The 20,229-nt window shown below is 48.0% G+C and overlaps 1 protein-coding gene across 6 annotated transcripts in view; it reads left to right on the top strand.

Moving 5' to 3' along the window:
* Positions 1–20,229, top strand: part of ZMAT4 (zinc finger matrin-type 4) — a gene marked incomplete at its 5' end in the record, with an annotated part of 144,550 nt that overhangs the window by 112,459 nt on the left and 11,862 nt on the right. For 3 of the 6 annotated variants that reach the window (XM_084499341.1, XM_084499352.1, XM_084499343.1), the window contains one exon: positions 8,393–9,563. In XM_084499341.1, the coding sequence (XP_084355467.1) occupies positions 8,393–8,510 (118 nt within the window). In that variant the 3' untranslated portion in view covers positions 8,511–9,563. Of the gene's footprint in view, positions 1–8,392; positions 9,564–20,229 lie in introns of those variants that run through there. The other 3 variants (XM_084499345.1, XM_084499364.1, XM_084499342.1) reach the window with 2 other exon arrangements.

The following is a 20,229-nucleotide window of genomic DNA, read 5'->3' as shown; positions in this document are numbered from 1 at the left end:
TAGCTCACATATGTCCCTTTCTACAGCAATCCTCCACACCTACCCCTTCTCTTTTTCTTGATTTTTGCTCCTCTAAGTGTTAATGGCTGGAAGTGACAAAGCTGGGGGCACACAAATGCCTGAGCCAAGGCAGGAGGTAACGGTGTTGTCCCAGCCTGCTGCTGGACCCTGTGCCAGGGAGGGTGGGCTTGCAGCATGACACCGTGTAATGTAGCTGAGCAGTCAGTAATTCACAAAGCTATCTATTTTTCTTTTCGGTTCCTTGTGTAGACTCTGGACTCACAGGTCTACGACCTCTCCCGCCTGCAAAGTTGGTGGCCCTGCTGTCTGGGTCTTTGACCACGAGCCCCCTCTGTCCCCCTGCCCACCCTGCACAAAGCAGTCCATCACATGAAAAATGAGCCCGTCGTGCACCCCTTGCAATGAGTCTTAAAGAGAAGTTCTCACAGCTTAATGTATTGCTGTAATAATAATAAATGGGAGTGCTAAGAGTTTTGGGTGTTAATTAGTTTTACTGTGCCTTCTATACTCGGCAGAGATATATATTAATAGCAGGAAGATTAATGCAAAGGCATGCTTTAAAATTGAAATGAATTTCATGCTTTATAATGAAATTCAAACTCAAAATAATACAGAACAAAAATCTGAAAATAAACACAGATTTTTTAAATGGCCAAGATGAAATTGCAGTGCAACAGGCACACACTGCTTCTGATAAAACTGAGCCTCAAAAGCCTAAAAGTGAGCCTTGGGATTACTCTCGTCAGCCAGAATTCTCAGCTCTGACTCAGATAATGCCGGCTGCACATTTAATCCTCCAGCGGCAGCCTGAAGACCCACTGACATTGGGAAGGACATTCAACAAGCTGCATCAGAAAGGCATAAAGTGGCTGTGCAATGATTATTCCAGAATTATTGTTAAACTGGTGCACGCTATCATTTGTTCAAGTACATTTATCATTTCCTGTGCTGAGAATCAAATTTAACATCTGACCACTTTAAAAATGCTCACAGCAAACCTATTTTGGATAAATGAAAAAGGAAAAGTGAAAAGGGCACTGGAAAAAGCATATTTGCCTTTACAAGAGTTGCCAAAGCCGGAGGAACTGAAGGTTACAGCCTGGCTCCTTTCTTCTTTTTTGCTTTTAATGTTATTTCATTTCTTCGTCATTGTACTCAATGGGGGTTCATCATTCCTAAGATTTTAACCACCCTGTGCCACTGCTTATAGAGTGTTGGTGGCAGTCCTGCAAAGCTCAGCCACCCACAGATTTCCTTGCAGGAATGGCTGTGTGGCATTCCACAGGCAGGGCTGCCTGCAGACACCGGAAAACTTAATTTCTCAGTGCAGCAGTCAGTCCTGCCAAGGGGTAAAGAGCAAGTTGGCTGGAGCAGTCGTTTTCTACTGGGTCACCCATGCATGTCCTTGTGGTCAGCCCTCCAGCAGGATCTAAAAGAGCTTGTGAGTAAATGCCCTTTCTGGCTCTCCTTTTTGTATAGGAAAAGGAAATGAGCACAGGGCGGCTTGGGGAAGAGGGCACTGAGCTGCAGCATCCTCCTTGGAGTCCAGAAAATGGACATGGTGACTTACACACACACATACAACTCACTCCCCCCAAAGGGAGGTTGGGGAGACCAGGACAGGGTTCCATACCCCAGGAGCCCCAGCTCTGGGAGCACAGCAGCCCCATAGTAAATCACGTGGAGCTGTGTTTTACCCCTGTTCTCTGACCAGATTGCTAACAGTACAACACTGAAACTCAGCCCAACTGCCTAGTGCTACCTTCCGTCCGTCAGCATTGATCTAATTTATTTGTTTGTATTTTCAGCTGTTAACATGGATGGTTGTTTGCATAACCATGCAAAGCGAACCCTGTTCTTTCATGAAGCTGTGAGACTAAAACATAAATGCCTGTGCTGCCAGCACCACCAGGCACACATAACCAAAGGTTGCTCTGTCGTCAGCCTGGGCACTGCCTGCGGTGTGTGGGGAGCTCCTGGGACTCTGAAGGGCTTGAGGTGGGAGGCACAAGGCCTGTCCTGCAGCACTCTGCATTTTGGGGCTGGGGCAGCACACGGGGTGGGCAGAAAGCTGCCTGCACCGTGCTTTGTGCGTGGTTGTCCTCAGCTGCACATGTGAGCTGCAGGTGGGCATGGGGATGAAGCACCAGGATCCTGCTGGGGAGCCTTTGGAAGTGGCTCTTGTTCCTCGCTGAGTCCCCTGGCCTCTTCCTCTGATGCCATTAAATGGCTGGAAATTAGTGCAAATTAATTCTGTCATTGCTAATTATTGATGGGAGTGGTTTGTATGCAGCCGTGTAGCCCAAATGTCCAAATCATGTCTGCTGGAACGTGTAAAGGGGCAGTTAGACATCTTCCACCTGTTCTGCTATTTTGCAGCTTGGTGGGATGTTTCCTATTTTTAACTGCAGCTGCAGTTAAAGGAATGAACTTGTGAAGTCAGACATAAGGTAACCAGCAGAGGAAGTCATTTTTTAGATGCAGATCCCTCTGTCTTTGATTTAGTACATGGTAGAGATTTTCTTCAGCATAATGATACTTCTTAGGGTGCATGATAGAAAACTGCAGTAATGGACAGGCACTTGTTCTCAGCTATCCATCTGATCATTAGCATTTCGTGATCATTAACCTTCACAGAATAAATTGCCTGCTTACAAAAAGATATTTCTTTGTTAGTCATTAGCAGATCTTGCTCTGGATAGGGATATGAAAATTGGTCTACAGAGTTTTGCAAAGATGAACGCAAAATATGGGTGATTCTGAAACTGGAGGATGAAAAGGAAACCTGCCATGGGTCAGGCCAGTGGAAATCAAGGAAACTGTTCTTGATTTGGGCTTGTATTAAGGCTTAGAGACTTAAAGACATTCATGGGTGTTCCCTTGGGCTAGGAAATGAACAATCTTGTCATCTACAGGTGGAAGGAGTGATGTACTCTATGAGCATCCCAATTAGGGATTTGCATCAGCTTCCATGAGGCTGGGAGGAAGTTATTGCTGTTTACAGGTAAGGGTCCAGCCTCTCTCCTTTCTTACCTGCTAGTGTTTTTCCTTTGGCCAGGATTTTACAGGTGCTGCTTGAATGTTTTTGGTCCATACACACAATGCTGCTACTTCTCTTGTCTCACTTCACATCCTCTGAGAGCAGGAACTCAGCCCGGGTGTGTGTCCAGATGTCACCCTTTGCCAGGAGCATGAAGGGGCACGTGAAACACTTCAGTTGTCACAAAATTAGATAGACATTTATTTGGGAATTCCTAGTACACAAAGCACTTTAATAATCATGCTCATCTAAAGGCTACGTCAATAGAAAGAGCACTGCCTGTTCCCTACTGAATGCCAGTTAGTGGGGAATGCAGTTATTAACATTTAGCAGGAGCTCCAGGTCACCTTGATATAATCGAGCTAACACACGTTTTAATGGCTGTTTAATTAGATTTACCATGGGGAAGATGCCATGTAAGAAGGGTGCATTTCTGTTTTCAGCACTTGAGATGGTGACTGGATTAAATAAAGATGCAGATAGAATACTGCAAGTAGCAGACAAGACGAATTCATCTTCCCTCTTCGGAACAACTTTTCATTCTGGTTTGGATGGAGGTGCCTGTTGTTACCCCTTTGTCAGTGCAGGGCTCCCTGGGGCACTGGGCAGCTGCCCATACAGCCACGGGATGATGCTGTTCTCAGACTGCAGCAAAACCAAAGGCATTCCTCGGTGGGTGATTTACTTTTAGGTGGCCACTTCTTTTAGTACCTTGCTGCAAGGCGCTTAGTAAATCACTCACAGGGAGTGCGATCCTTGTGCTGTTAGCAGGATTGAAACAGGAGGAAGGGAATCTATCCGGTTTCCAGCGGCAATTTCCTAACATTATGGCAAACTGGGTCCTGTATTAGAGAACAAATATCTCATTTCCATCTTCCATCAATTCTGATACCTTCATGAGTCTGTGAGAGACACCGAGGAGCATTCTGTAAAACTGCCAGTTGTTCCTTCCTAGAAAATAAAGCATGGAAACGTATTGCTATAAAAGATATGACACTTCTCTCAATGGATTTATTAAAAAGACCTCTAGAGTAAAGACTTATAAAATCTGATCAAGTCAGCAGTTCCAGCTGTGTAATTGATATCCATTATTTTCTATTGACTGCTGTGCAGGATTTCATTTTCTGTAGCATCAACAAATTCCTGTTCTGCCTACTACAGAACTACCAGGGGGTTCAGCAGAAAACAAGGCTGATCAGCAAATGCAGAGCATAAATCCCAGGAGAAAGCTAAGGCATTTTTCTCTATTGCTTCCCATAAATGCATACCTTTATACTAATCTACACTATTTCTCAAATTATTGCATTTGCATAGGGTACTTCTACAACTATGCTATGGCTTTGCTGGAAAACGGAGACTGGGTGACAGTGTCTTTACCCGGGTGACACAATTTCTTCTCATCTGCTTCATTTTATGCCAACCTTGCCTCTTTTACCAAAGTAGAATATTGTAGTAACGGTTTCACTGCCACAAAATAGGGAACAGCTGTCCCACAAAATGCAATGTGTCTGTTTGTTGCAATGTGAAGCCTCTGGCGAACAAGCCCTGGGCCCCTGTGGGACAGAGCTGTCCCCATCTCTGTGTGCCACCACTTTTGCTTTCGGTCAAAGCCACTTGCTTGGTTCAGGGCTGCTGTGTAGCTCAGTCCATCTGTCCCAAGCGTTTGTCTGCCACTGGTGTTGCATTGACTTCTGGCAGATGTTGGAGCAGTGGAGAATAACTGAGGGACTGATAGCAACTACCCTAACACTGTCAAATATTTACAATAACTACCTGCATATTCTGGGTCTAAAATCATATTTTTCTTTGCTGCCTTACCAAACAGTTATTTGTTGCCGATAATCACTCATCTCATGGGAGAAAGTGAGATAAAAGAGTATTGAAAAGGAAGAAACAGCACTGTCTGTGTGGCCTGGAGCCATGGAAAAAGAGAGCCGGGTGCAGCTGTTGGCACGGCTGGAAGATGAGGCTTTCTGGGGCAAGCACCCGTGGGTCCTGGCTGCCAGGATGCCTGCTTCTCAGGGGAGGCCACTATGTCTGCACAAGGAGGTTTATTGCAGCTTAAATCTGAAGTCCATACTAAAAACCAGACAGTTATGACAGAGTTGGTTTTTTTTTTTTTTTTTTAATTGTAATTTTTAGACTTGTTTCGTATGTACTGATGTAGGCATTTGCTGCTCAGTGAATTAATGCTGGATGGCAGTGGCTGTGAGGCTCAGACCCTTTGGATCAGGGAGCACAGGGTTATCTCACTTTTCCAAAATCTCCTCAGCTGGAAGGGTGCTGGGGGTTTGTGCCCGCTGCCTGCCCCAGGCCGCCTGCGTGGCCCTCCCTGCCCAGCCTTCTGGCCAGCTGATGGAGCACTGTGCCCGCTTTCTGCCATCTCTCCTTCCCGAGGTGGCTTTAGGCAAGCCGGTCATTTGTCCCTCTTATTATTTAAAGCTGGTCTACACTGTTGGCCTCCCGCCCCTTCCTCCTGCAAATCATTTGCTTTTCCAGGTGCTTTGGTATAAACTTACACCACATTATTTCATTTTTTGGTCCTTATCTCACTCTGAGAAGGAGAGGGATTACCTCATTCCCACTGCCTCAGAAATAAATCCTTATTATGGATTTGTACCTGGGGAGGAAGAAACTGATTTCCACTCCCAGCCAGTTCTGAACAGATATTTGAAGGTAATTGTTCAGTTCGGGTACATTTCACTTGCCTGAAAACCATAAAAAGTGCTTTTATTAGCTATGTGTTTGAGGTTTGGACTGTTTAGAAGATATTTATGGAGAAGATGTTATTTCAGAAAACCAGAACCTGGACATCAGATTTATGTTTTTATTTCAAGGTGGAGCAAAGGGGAAGGACCCAGCATCCACTAAATGGAGAATATGCAGAATTGCTTGACAGAAGTCCACAACACTGAGACTCTAAGGCACTTGGAGTCACGATCCTGTGCCTTTTTGTTTGTGTTTGTGCTTTATACTCTTCAGCTGCCAGCTTTGGAGGTAGCAAGGACCCTCACCTGCCCATTCAGTATCCAGCTGCTGGTGAAATTTTTATGAAAGGTTTTTAATTATGCATGATGAGCGACATCTCAGTTACAGAGCTCATCTCATGGGTGTGGTACAGTTGTTTAGAGCCCGATGCTTTGGGTAAATAGGTTCTCTTCACACTGAGCCCTCTTCCCAACGCCTGAACTCATCAGTAGGAGACAGGAGACTCTCTTTTGTACAGGTTGTGACATGGACAAGTCCAAAGGCATCCAGCTGAGCAGGCGCTCCTCTTCCAAACCTGAGTAACCCTGAGCTATCCCAGGTTCCATCAGAAGGTGTCATGGGGTGGGTGGAGGCATCTCCTGCCCTCCAGGCAGGATCTCATGCTCCCCCCTGCCCATCCCTCTGGGCTCGAAGCTGCCCGTAAGCAGCACCATGCAGCGTGCTCTCAGACAGCCCTGGCTGCATTGAGACCCTGGTTACTAGTCCCTGGGGTGGAGGTACTGCAGACAGCTTCCACTGCGTGAACCTGAGAGAAACTGGGAAAATAAACACCAGATAAAAACGTCGAGTGTGAAAGTGGTAGAGGAGCCTGGACAGCACTGGAAGCCTGCAGCAGCTTTGAGGCAAGGCGCTCGAGCTGCCTAAAAACCCTTTCTGTGTCAGTAGCCGCTGGGGACTGGGGAGCCTGGGATGAGAGGCGTAGCATGTGCTTGCATGGTAATTAACTGCTTTGTCTCACATGGATTGATTTCAGAAGTTCACATCTTGTTCAGTGAGTCTTGTTGAACATTTTCTGTTGCTGCCTGATACTACTTCTCGTATGGGCCTTGAGCAGGAAGGGTAATTAAATAATAGCTGCAGCTGTCAGTGAGCTGTGCGTTTCTGCTGCTCTCACACCGTGTTGGTCTTCAGGCAGGGCATGTGTCCTGGGGCTGATCACCGCAGGCAAACATCGTGCATGACCAAAATAGGGCAAAGGAGATGGAGCAAAGAGGTTTAGTGGTGTTCCGTGCTGAGTTCTCGCTCTGCCCTCAGAGTGCCCAAACACTGATATGAATGTAAAGAAGCACTCCCATCCCTATGTCTTTGTCAGACTTTACAAAATGCCAGCACAAGAAGCACGTTCTCCCATCTGATCTCATCATTGGCAGGCAGATAAAGGCAGGCTCTTCTCAGACTTAATTTTCAGCGCAGCACATATGGTCCATGGATATGTGCCTGCAGGGATGGAGAAGCCCAGACACCAGCTGAGCTTCAGCCCTGATCCAGGCTCTGGTGAGTCCATGGGCTAACAGCACACAAACAGGAAAGGTAGCAGAGAAAAGTAGTTTTCCACCTCCTGCATGCACAGCAGCACGGGGTGCAGCACCCTGGCCCCAGGCAGCCGGGAGCCATCAGCATGAGGATGTCCACGCATGCTGCAGCGCTGGTACTGTGGATGTGTCCTTGGGCATGTAAAATCCTATGCAATTGCCTCTGGACCTAAATAGTTATGACTTCATGCTGCCCGAAACCTGTATAATTTTGTCACTTTTTAATAGCCCATGCATAAAAAAGCAAGCACAAGAAAACTGTGAAGATGTTTTAAAGGTAAAGTGAATCCCAATCATACTTTTCTTCCCATAAAGCAGTTTTAGATATAAAGAAGATAGATTAAATTACGTTTGACTGACAGATTTAAATTGGGATTCCTTCCCACAGCCTCCACATCCATGCTCTAAATAGGAGACTTGGGATTAGGGCCATTAAATTACTTAGTTTATTGGAAAAATAAAGTATCGGGAACAGATGATGATGAAAAGAGATAAAAACGCAAACTGAAAGAGTGTTAAAAAATGATTAAGCTAAGGTAGCAAATGAAATAGAATAGCACTAAAACTAGATAACACATAAGAAATTCTCTCAAAGTGGCAGTGTTGACGAGTCAGGCTGTTAAAATACAGAGTTGTGCAGTCAAAGACAGATGAGCTTGATATTGTCAAAGCCTGAAATGGTTTTTTAGCCACTAGCAGAGCTGAAGGCCATGCCCTGAAGCAAGGTGCAATCAAAAACGGAGAGAAACAAACTGCTTTGGGATATTATAAGTGTCAAAAGTTGCATGTCTTTTATAATTATACAGTGCAAAGAAACACTTTGTATGGCCAGGCAGCTCCAGGAAAAGCAAAACCCCTTGGCTGGATGGTGATCCTTCAAAAGAGCATGCAGCAAAAACACCCACAGCCACTGCCAGCAGGGCTAGGACAGAGTTGGGGGAAATAAAACGTGGGCCAAGGATGGAGCTGAACCTTTGGCTGCCCTTGTTGCAGGTGGAAGGCAGTAACATTCTCCTTTCCTTCTTTCCAGGTCCACGCACCAGTCCCAGGGAACATGCTCCCAGCCACAGGAGTTTGCAAGATTGCTGTTATCAGCCCTAGCCCAGCCTCCCTGCTTAGCAATGCCAGCACGCTGCCACCAAATCTGAGCAGAGGTATGTTTCTGTCTGCTGACTCTGAATAACTTCTCTTCACCCTCTCTCAGTTTTTGCATCTGTATTGCCTACCTCACTCTTTCCAGTAATTACATACAAGGCCATGGAAAGAGATCAAATTCAGCCGTCTCCTTTGAATCCTGGAAGCTGCCTCTTTATGGTACCCTTGAGTCTCTTTAAAGGAAACAAATTAAAATGCTGCAGCCCAGATGATTGCAGGTAAAGCCGTATACCAGAGGACCTTGCAGTTTCCAAATAGCCCTCTATGTGGCCAGTGAAACATTTCCAGGAGATTGATTTCACATCGGGTCTGGGGAAATTCCACAGCTCCAGAGATGATCCATCACCACCTGCCTGGAGAAGAATGATAAATTCTTTGTCTCGTTCTCGAGCATCCATCGTGATTGCAGGAGGAGCAGCCCTGCAAACTGTTTCCCCTGCACATGAAAATAAGCCAGACTTAGGTCAAGGGAGCAGCTTTCAGACTTTCCTTTCCCTCCTGTCAAGATTCATTTGAATCAGGCTGCTCCCCCAGCAACTTGTTTCCCATTGTGCAGTTATAGCTGCGATCTTTGGCATAAATTGTTGCCTGCTTGCTTTTCAGCCTTTGCTTTAGATTAGTTACTGTAATGAGTTGTCAATTCTGTAGAATAGCAGCATGTGTCCACTTGAGTGATATTTGTATGTCCTGGCTGACACTTGCAGCTTGGCTTGATGAGCTTCACTGGCCTCAGGAGCAGAATCTCTTTGGGTAACCACAAAACTCGGCTCTGGCCTTGCCCTCCTCCCAGCAGCTGGCTGGCAGCCGCCCGCAGCCCTGGGGACAACTTGGGTAGATGGTGTAAGAAAACATATTCTCTTACATAAAATCACCACTCTGGGTCCTGTTGCCATTGGCAGCCTAAGGGATATTTTGCGTAGATGCTAAAACACATTGTAAATTAGGAAAACAAAATAGAAACCAAACCAAAACACCATATTGTGCTAAGATCATTTCTCTTGATACCAAAAAAAGCTGCTCAGAATGAACCACTTCATTCATGTTTACCCTTGCTTGGTTTTTATTTGAAGAAACTCTTTTCCTTTCTGCTTTCTCACAAATAATATCTTTGTAGCCTGGCATTGTTGCCTGCAGAGGCCAGTCATCCCAGGCAGACCCCAGCAGGATGCAGCAGCCCGGCACCAGAAGATGCCCTGCGTGGGCCCTGGAGGGGAGGAAGCACCACACTGCCTCGCTCCAAGCTGGGGGCAGGCGAGCCACGTGCCGAATCCATCTTTTCTAATTTTCCAAATTTTTCGTCCCAAGGCACAGAGGGATGTTTGGTGTTGTGTGCCTGCTGCTGAGAAGCAGGAGGTGTGGGTCAGAGCTGCTCCCAGGCTGACCACAGAGCCCTTACAAAATGCTGAGATCTCTTCAGAGGTTAACAAGAAGCACTTGCAGATATGTTTCTGCAAGGAGCTCCACAGATAAAAGGCACTGCCTGCTGATGGCTTCTTAATTGGGAGTGGTTGAGGCAAATTATAAAATTAAAAGAAATAGGGTGAGAATAAAAATAAAAGCAGTCTCTGAGCTGGAACTGCTTTGCTGTGAATTGAACGCGTCTAAACCTAGTCATGGTTGAGTGGAGCTATTCCGCTCAGCATTGGATTAACTCATCAGTAGAGAGCCCAGAATCTGATTTAATTTGAAAGACTACAAAATTATATTTCTCTGCTGATTTTCCAGGTGGCAGGATTAGATGTGGAGCTTTTAGTTTTCCACTACTTCCTTTTAACTTAATTTGACAGAAATGGCTTTTGGTACAAGACAATATTTGATGGGTGCTGCATCAGGGATAATGAAAATGTCAGACAAATGGCAAGGCGTAATTGGGGAATTTTGCTTTCCTCTATCTGGAAATGCACTAGGTTTGATAAACCACGAAGAACGCATTTCCTGGAAATAAATGCACAGAAATGCACAAATCAAGGAAATGCTCCACTCCTGTGGGATGTCCGATAAGCCACCCAAACAGCAACTCCTCCTGGGGAGGAGGAAAAAAAAAAAAAAAGGCAAAGAAGATTTGCAGGGACACCTGGCAGATTTGGCATGTACTGAATTCTGAGAACGGGCAGGGCTTTCTGCAGGCGGACGGGGGGAAGGAAGGGTGGGAGCTGCCCTTCCTCCCGGCTTTGCTGAGTAAGGAACACCGTTTGGGGCAGCCTGAGCTGGAAATGGGTGCGCTGCAGGGGGGACTGGTGGCGGTGATGGGGCTGGGTGCGAAGGGGAGGACCGGGAGGCTCTTGCCCCTGGAAAGGGAGGAGCTGGGGCAGCAGCAGCTTTGGCTGAGCTCTGTAAAGCTGAGGAAGGGGAGAAGCGAGTGGTGGCCCTGGAGTAGGCTCCTGCTGTTTTGTGTTCCCAAAGGACTCAGGGTTTCTTTGGTCTCTTTGGTTAGTGGCTGGCTGGGTGAAAGCACTGCTCTGAGGGAGCTCCATGTGGGAGCTGTTTTGGCTGGGTGTATGTGTAGGCACTGGGGGCTCCCGGGGCTTTTTCTGTTCTCTAGGGCATAGGAGGATTTGTAACGTGGCCTCCAAGCTGCAGGAACCTGGGGAGATCCCTGCCATGGGGTGGACCCGTGCAGTGCCAGATGCTTTAAGAGCCAGGCTGCTTGACTGCTCGTTAGCCTCCTCCCCTTAGTATGCACTCCCCTGACTGCTAAAATGGTGAATTTCTTAAAAGACCCAGGTTAATTGATTGCTGTGCACAGTTCCTACAGCTCTCTTCTTGGTCTTACTGCCAGGTCCAAGCAGAATGGTTTGGTTGGGAAATGGTCTGTAAATTAGCAAGCAACTTGCTTCTGAGAGGAGGGTTTCTAATGATTCCCAAAACTGAGATTTTCTCCCCATAAATGCGACTAGGTCTCAGTGTCCCTGATTAGCTTCTTCTGATGAATTCCATCTGCCTGCTTGGGATCAACAAAGACACCAAAAAAACTCTCTGCACCAGGCACGCAGCCTACCATTTTCATGCTGTGCTTTGTTCATTAAAAGAAATAACAAAACAGGAAGCTCTTCCTTGTTCCAGTCAATTTCTTGGGCTTATTTACCATGAAATGTCACCTTCTCAAATGAAAGGGTGGAATTTATCACAATTAAGGGAGGCTTTGACATGTCCCTTTAAGTGAATCGAGGGTGCTTTTAATCCTGAATCCATGCAGGCTTTTGTTGATGCAACACAATTCCCTTGCAATTTACAATACTCATAAAACATGCACGTTCCTGGAGAGCTGTTGCATAATCTGCATTGCTTCCAGCAGCGCTGGCTGCGGAGCCAGCTAGTCCTTAGCCTGTGGGAGTTAAAGAGGCATGTTTACAACATGTAAATGTACACACTGACGTAGAGCTGGGCGCAGCTGGCTGCCGGGTATCAATGCAGCACAACTGCTTAGAGGGCACGCGATTACCCAGGGCCCCGAACCGAGCTCCACACAGCACTCAGCCAGCCATGGGACGAATGCTGAGCATGTTGGCCCCCCGGCAGGGAGCAGGGTGCAGATCAGCGTGCCTGGCTGCTGCTCTGTGCCTGCGCCTCCTCAGTGCTCCTGGAGCAACCAGGGGCTGGGAAAGGCTCGGGTGTCGCTTCAGTAACTGGGGCTCCAGTTGGATCGGGGGGCTCTGGGGACCAGCAGTGCCCTGCCCGTGGCTGAACCCTGACCGGGGCCGGGACCGGCACTGCCAGGCATTGGGAAATCGTTCCCCTGCCTGCTCTTGCCAAGGGTTGTGTTAGGTCAGGTGTTTGGCTTCCTGGCTTTTGTGCTGTTTTGGTAGATGCTTCTCAGAGCGGGAAAAGCAAAGCTAGCGTGGAAACAAACAGAAAGGTCCTTGCTCCTGGGTGAATATAAACTCCCTGCTAGCGTTAAAGGTAACAAATACGAGCTGAGATAGCAGCCATGCAAGCTGTTCCCTCTGCTTGAATCCCATTTTTGACATGTCTGCTGAGTGGCTGGGAGCAACTCCCTTGAATTACTAGTACTGTGCAGGTGCACAGGGACTGCAAAAAACAGGGCTTACTGTTCAGGTTCTTACTGAGCAAACTCACCTCTCTGCTTAATCCTTCTTGGTGCAAAAAATAATAAAAAAAAAAAATCATAAATCAGATGAATATTTAATACAGTAAGCTTTTTGTGTATTTGGCTTTCCTTTGCTGAATCGCATTCTATGCTTAGATACAACCAACAGCAGGGACAACATTTGGGCTGTACCAAAATCTTTATAGTAGCTGTGTGTCTGTTTTCTGTCCAAGAGATGAGCTACAGATTTGGTCAAAGCATCCTCAACCAAGACACCCCCCAGCAGCCTCCATTCCCTGGCAGTGCCACACAGACCTGGGGTGAGGCTGGCGGGGGGCAGTGGGATGGGCTCAGGGGAGCGGGGCTCCCAGGCTGCGCCTGCCTCACCATGTGTTTGCTTTTTTATTTGCACAGATATAATACTTACTGTAGGGAGAATTCGAGGGGTTGTCAGGAAGGTGTCTGTGTCTCCTGACACATGAACTCCTGAGCTGGGTGTTATTTGGCTGTGGTGTGAGGCACAGCCAAGGTGAGTCCCTGAAGCTCAGGCACGTTCCTCGGCCCTGGGCTCGTGTGGTGCTGGGGGTGCCACAGGCAGCTCCGCGATCCAGGCTCCCCAGGCACTGGGGACTGGCCGGGGACTCGTAACTAGCCCTGGGCTGGCCCTGCCCTTCCCCTCTGCAAGCTCCTCTTTAGTGGTGTCACAAGCCCCAGATCAGTACCCGAGGTGTGGCAGAAGTCCTTGTCAGTGCCTCTTGCCAGCTTCTTTGCGAGCCGGTTGGCGTGGAAGTGCGTTATTTCAGAGCGTGCTGTTAGCTGTGTGGGTTGCTCCCGCTGGCTCTGTGATGCTTTTCCTGTGGCGTGCCCGTGTCTCTTGAGCGATTTGAGTTACTTCAGCAAAAGGTTATTGCATGAAACACCACACAAAAATGTGTTGCACTTGCTGTTGCCATAGCACAGCTAGGAAACCCGGAACACTCTGCGGAAGTGGGTGAGTCACTGGGGTGAAGCATTTGTCCCAAATCCCCTTACCCTGGAAACCCTGTGGCATGCACGACCTTTACAAAGCCAGGAGTGCTTGCAGGGAGTTCCCAGGACCAGTAAGCGTGGCCTGGGTGACCCGTGTCCGCCTTGCTCAGCTCTCATCTGGCATAAAGTGATCTGGAAACCTTGAGGGCTACTCGGAGACCCTGTTTTTTGAATAATTTACAGGAACAGTTCATGGATAATGGTGGACTTGCTGCCGAGCCAGGCAGAGTCTGAGCCTTGCAAGGTGATGGGCTCAGCAGCAGCAGGTTTTAATGGACTGAAACTGCTTGGACTAATCTCTGAAGGCAAACTGTTACTCCAGCACTGAGTACAGATATCTCAGAGCTTTCTTCCTGAGGGCATTGCTGCATTTTTCAAACACAAACTGCGACTGCAGTGGTGCCTTTACTAGGCAGGCATGCTGGAGCAGAGGAATTTTCCTCACTTCTCAGTCCTGCCTGCCTCTTTCCCCCTAGAAAAGAAGCTGGAGGCAGCCACAGGAGAGTGCTGAGTGGGAATACAGCTTTACCTCCAGGCTTTCCTTTATATAACCCATGTATATCCCTTCACCCTGCTCAGTGGGTGAGTTGCATATGTACTTGGATTGCAGGCACTCACTAAGAACCTGTAGGTCCCCACTTGCTGAGTAAGCAGCACAGCTGGGCACGGCGTGCTGGGGCTGGTGCTGAGGTCTCGCCCTGGTGCTTGGCATCCTCTGCTCCAGGAGGGCTCGTGGGCTGCGTCTCTGTATGAGGCTGAGTCACACATCGCTGCGAGGGCTGTGGTCTGCATGAAGTGCAGCCTGGAAAACCCTTGTCACAGGACTGGGAAGAAAGGTTTGTTTCTCCTCAAGCCTCACTCTCACTATGGTGGCACCAACCGAAACAGCACGGTCCCTGGTACCCGAGGTGGGCAGCAGTGAAGCAGCGCGCATCCCCTGGTGCATCCTTGGTGCAGCTCCCACACTGGGCACAGCGCATGATCTGCAGCAGCATCACGCTGCAGAGCCAAAATGTCGTTGTGACTGCTGAGGTTAAACTCCATCGGCTTGGAGGCTCCTCCGGGCACTGCTGAAGTGCTGCAGCTCCAGGTGCCAGGCTGAAGTCCCAGCAGCGCCAGAACTGTAGGCTCGAGTTACTCAGTTATGCTATAACATTCAGTTTTTAAGCTGTTTTTATTATAACTCGATCAGCCCTGCAGCCACAGGAGGGCGGCACCACTGCAAGCTGTAAAAATGCTTTTTCCAGCTTGCCCAAACTGCTGGTTTTGTCAGAAAACAAAACTGCTTAAAGGGAAGAAAGGGGAGCCCTTAAATGCCTGTCTAGAGTACTCAGCATGCATATACTGGTTGCTTTACTCAGACCACACTTATAAAAAGTACTGCCCAAACCAGCTGATTACTTTTTTTGGCCACAGTCTTCAGCTTCTGCTGCAGCATTTGGGTTATGCCTGAAGTTACACAGTGCTGTCAGGAGTCACCAAGCCCAGTAGCATTGTCACAAAGGCTCGGGAGAAGAGGGAATTAATTGGTTCTTAGACCTGAAAATGCTCAGCTCCCATTGTGCTAAACGACGTGGCCAGAGCTGCCCCTTTGTCTCGTGCCAACAGGCAGTGCGGGGCAGAGCAGAGCCTTTGGGCACTGCCTGGCAGAGGGGCTGCTGCAGGGCTCAGCAGGTCACACTGAGGTGCTGGGGGGGCACAAGGCTGTAGAAGTGATCATCCTGTGACCCACCTGTGTTGGCACGTAGAGGATGCAATGCTGTGCTGCCGACCTGTTATTAGGAATTTGGTCTGTGGTTGGGTAAGGGACAGCAGCACATCAGGATCTAATGCTGGGTTTAGCACTGATCCCATTCCTGAAACGCAAACTGCAGACTCTGAGGAGAGGGTCGAGCTGTAGGTGTTTCCCCCCCAAACTTTCAGCAGTGCTGGGGACTGCTGGCAGAACAGAGGAGCCTTTTGGACAGCCCCAAAAGCTCATGCAGCCAGGAAGCGATGGTGTTCACGGACTGCTATCAGTGTGCAAACGGGTCGCATGCGTTAGCACCACAGCTTATAAACAGCAGAGCTCAGGAGGCTGATCTCTTGTTAAAATATTAAAACTTCCCTGCAAGAGCTCTAGAAACCAGAACTGTGAGCCCAGTGCAGAGGTTTATTGCGTTATTCCAAGGTGACTACGTTTTACTAGCAGAGCAGTCCCTAGCTGCAAACCGGGAGAGGTTTATATCATTTCCTCTCTCTAGCAGGCTGCATGGGCTGCATTAAAAGTACAACTTCCAGGAATGGGATTTTGCCTGTGTAAGGGTTAGTCCAGGCTAGGACAGATTTGGTGGTGTTTTAAACAGCTAAAGATATTTCGGTTTGCTTAGTCAAAGCTCAGTCAGCAGTGGGGCAAGGGTGTTATCCTCAAAGAAGGCTTGTTTGGTGGCTTAGACGAGACTTTCCAGATAAAGATCCCTGGGATGGCTTAGTCATGGGGCTGTGGTCAGCAGGGGAACCAGCCCACGCCGGGCCAGTGGTGGCACAGCCAGCAAGGACACGGCGCTGCTGCGGCTGGGGATGGGCTCAGATCTCCTCTGGGCTGCTGAGCGACTCCTCAAGGCGAAACAAAGAGGGGGTGCAACGCTAAAAGGGAGGCGGCGTTTGGGAGTGGTTAATTTGCAATCCTTGTTGACTTAGACAAATCCTGAAAACACAAGTACAAACTTGGAATTCCCTCAGAAATGAACCGGGTGTTATTTTGCTAGCTTTCCTCTGGCATTGATGTCCGTGGTCTCTTATCTGTAGTTAGTGGGAAGAGATCATGTTGCAAATGTAATTCCCGAAGGATGATGGTTAAGTAATCAGTTTAAAGGCCTGTTTGAACTGTTTCTGAAGGACTCCAATCTGCAGATTGCACAATAGTTGCTGAGAATAGTGACGCAATAGATTAACATTTTGATACTTCTGCATGCTATTTTAGGACAAGTGGTCCTCTCAGTTCTCTAATTGTTTTAAATTTGTAGTAACCAAAACCTATTATGCGTAGCTCAAAGCAGAAGAGAGGTTAAAAACAGCCTGCAGAGAAGGTATTCAACATAATTCAACGCGGGGAAGCTATTAAAATACATTTGAACACTTTTTCAAGTTCAAGTACTTTAGGATAGTAAAGCTGCTTTCCCTATTCAGAATGAAAGGTTCTCGAAAGTAGCAGCAGAGCTGCATGACGGTCTGTGACAGCAGACCCCAGATTACCCCTGGGTTTTGTGACAAACCCGGGTGTTCTGTGAGGTCTCTCTGGGTCACCCTACGGTGAGGCTGGTGCGTGGCCCCTGCACGGTGCCTTGAGGCACAGAGGAACACAGTCCCTCCAGGAGAGGAGGAGTTGGTTCCTGGCCCCCGTGCCTTGCAGGGGGTCAGCAGAGAGGTGGCAGAAGCAAAGCTTTGGGGCCCCCACCGCCCGCTGCCATGCGCTGCCACACGGAGCCACTCCACACAGCCAGAGGATTAATGGGCTCTTCATTTAGCTCAATTACTGGGCATTCACCTGAGAAGCTGTAAAGAATAGAACACTAACTCTTACAATCAAATATTAAATTACACCTAATTTATTTACTTACAGCAGACCGCAAGCACTGCAATTGAGTGTGCAGAGGTTTGTAACACGCACGTCTGGGGGATGATGGGTTCCTGCACAGTGGGGCAGGGGGGTGCTGACAGTGCGGCTGATCAGTGCCCAGCAGCTAACGAAGCCTGCTGTGATTCTGCATGAGCTCTGGGGATACATGTCCCAGGGCAGCGAGGTGTGTGCCTGCACTGGGCAAGGGAGGCTTTGTGGCCCCCCTGGAGCAGGAGAACCCCTCTGCTCTCAGAACCAGAGCGCAGCCTGTGTATTCCTGCATCAGCAGTGCAGCTGCCGTGCGCCTGGTAGGCAGCGTGTTTTGGAGTTTCACTCTGTTGCATGCTTGCTCTTCTTTATCATATACTTGATTTTTCCAGGGCATGTGTTCTGGATAAACATAGGATTAATATGAATTTCTGTGAGAAAAATGTATGGTAAATATATCAAATATTTTAATAAGTTTAGCATTATCTGTTAGGAAAAAAAATACACATCAGTCCATGCAGGTAGATGCAAACAGGCTGTTAAAATGCCCTTATCTGAGTATTAATTGCTTAGATGCATCTGGTATCGTGCTGGGCACCTTTCCTCCTAGGGAACAAACTCGGGGTAACGCTGCGTTTGTGCAGTGGGAGCGGCCGGGGATGGTGGCAGTGGGCAGGAACCAGCAGCAAAGCAGGGAGGGGGCAGCGCAGGGTGTGGAGGCAGGGGGGGGGAATGTCCTAGAAGAAGTAGGGAGGGTTTATCTGCAATGCAGGTGGTGTGCGTGCAGTTTCCCTGAACTCGAGAGAGGCTGTGTGGGTTTGCAGAGCTCTGGACATGGCTCTGCCGCTTCCTGCTGCAGTTAGGAGGGATCTGAGGAGGCTGGGACAGCGCTGTGCTGTCTGCAGTGGGGTTTGCTTTGGACAGTGTACGTGGGTTAAGCAATCCTTCCTGCTGGGCCACACAACTGCAGGATGCACGCTGAAATTCAGCATTATGCAGGTCCTGATGTTGAGGCTTTGTCCCCTTTGCGGAGGCCTCGTGATCTGTGCACGGCAGCACAGGGAAGAGGCAGCGTCCGTGGGCTGGTCTGGGGGAGCTGCTCCCCATGTCCCTGGGCTCAGGGCTGCTTTGCCCTGGTCACACCTCACAGCAAGCACAGCTTCCCCAGGTGTATATTAGCAATGGGCTTTTGGGTTCTGCTGCAAGCAGATGCGAGACCTTGATTTCATCAGGTTACTTTATCCTACGTTTTGTATTTCTTTTATTTTTTTAAAAGTGTGCATGAAAGACACTGAAATTCTACAGCAAACAGAAAGTTGTCTTGATATTTTTGTCTCTAAGGAGTGCCTGCGGTTGTTGGGGGGAGTTGGCTGGGGGTAACGTAGGTCTTTTTTTTTTTTTTTTTTCTCTGATCTGCAGATAATTAGTTTCACAAGGTAGATAATGCTGTATTTGCTTTTGCTTTAAAAAGCTATTTTATTTCTTGGCCAGTTAGCTAGGGAAAACCTGGTTCTTGGCTTTGATAAATCTCTCCAAAGTCATAATGCGTTTTTGCATACTTTTTATTGCAGCTAGAATGCACAATATTTAGGGAAGAGGTTTATTGTTAGAACTGGGATAAAAACAGTGTATGTTTGGCAGCATTTTCAGCAGAATATATTCAAGGTTTTTACCTCTGTACAAAAATCCTTCAACTCGCTTGGCCTTTTTCCATGGACTTCACTCGGGTCAAGATTTTGACATGTCTTTGAATGCTGGGTTTGTACTTGAACTCTTGCAGCCCTCCGCAGTCATTCTGCAAATGGGCTCAAAAATGACACTCAGGCGAGGGTGGGTTGATGTAAATCGGAGCCTCCCAAAAATTCTGGCAGAGGGGCTGATTGCTCACTAGCACATTTGTGAAATGACAAATTGCGTCTTTCTTGTACTTTACAGTTCAGAGAGAGAGAGAACTGCATCTAGAATTGAACCTTTTTTTAACCATTCAGACTGGCAGGTGAATTTTGCATAGAATCTCAGTTGGAGAATATGTCCAAGCATAATATGACTTTTTTTTTTTTCCTTTGGATTATACGAGTCAGTTCAAGTTCATATATTCTGTATGTAGTCCCTTGTATGTGTGGCAATGTCAAAGCAGCAGCATTGCATCCCTCTGCCCTGTGTGGTTTTGGCATGGGAGCTCTGCGAGCTGGTCATGTCAATGTGACTCAGCGCAGCACCAGTCTGTATTTGGTGACTCGGAGCTGGGTGGAAGCGGGGCTTTCCATGAGTGTGGTGAAAGCCCAAAGGATTACTTGGTTAAGGAGTCCGGACTTGCAGCAGATGCAGGATGTGCCCTGCAGGCTGTGCCATGGGTGCCAACCGGGCATACAGCTCAATGGACATGAGGTGGTTTTCATGACTGTGTCAGGAAAATTCCCCTATATTAAGACTCTGGTCCTAGTTTAACTTTTACATTTTAGCAAAGATATATGGCAACCATGTAATTTCCTGTTGGCTACAGTTATTTGGAGGCTTTTCTTATAAACAGCCTTGTACATCACTCCAAAAGGGCCCTGTTGCATCACTTTGCTGCTTGTGAGGCGTTTGTGCTTTGAAATCCCCAGCCAGCCCTTTTCTATGAAAGGCATACTAACCTACCCATAAACTTCACCACATTACGGCTCTTCACTCACACTTAGAATGCTTTATAGCAGAGGTTTTTCTTGTGCAGCCATAGATGAAATGTGCTTCGTCTGTGCCTTTTTTCTGAGCACGTGTCCACCCCGGTGCTGTCAGCCCTGGCACTGAGCTGGCTTTGCTGGGTTGGGCTGCAGAGGAGGCAAGGGCGTTGGCATCGCCCATCCGGAGATGCTTTGTGCTTGCTTTGTGCTTAGTTTCTCTCCCATGGGTGCCGATTCCCCTGGGTGCACCCAGGCTGCTGAATCACCTGCTTGCAAAGGAGAGTGTGTACTTGTGAGTGACACAGACATGAAGTTTAGCTGAACAGTCAATTTTTAACTTGCCCTGTTGCTCAATGGTCCGGAAGGGAAACTTGCCCGGGAGGTGT

Source organism: Aythya ferina, assembly GCF_964211825.1.
Source record: "Aythya ferina genome assembly, chromosome: 27".
In the NCBI taxonomy this organism is placed as follows: Eukaryota; Metazoa; Chordata; class Aves; order Anseriformes; family Anatidae; genus Aythya; species Aythya ferina.
The sequence above is the reverse complement of the archived record's forward strand: the minus strand, read 5'-3'. Positions and strand labels throughout refer to the sequence as shown.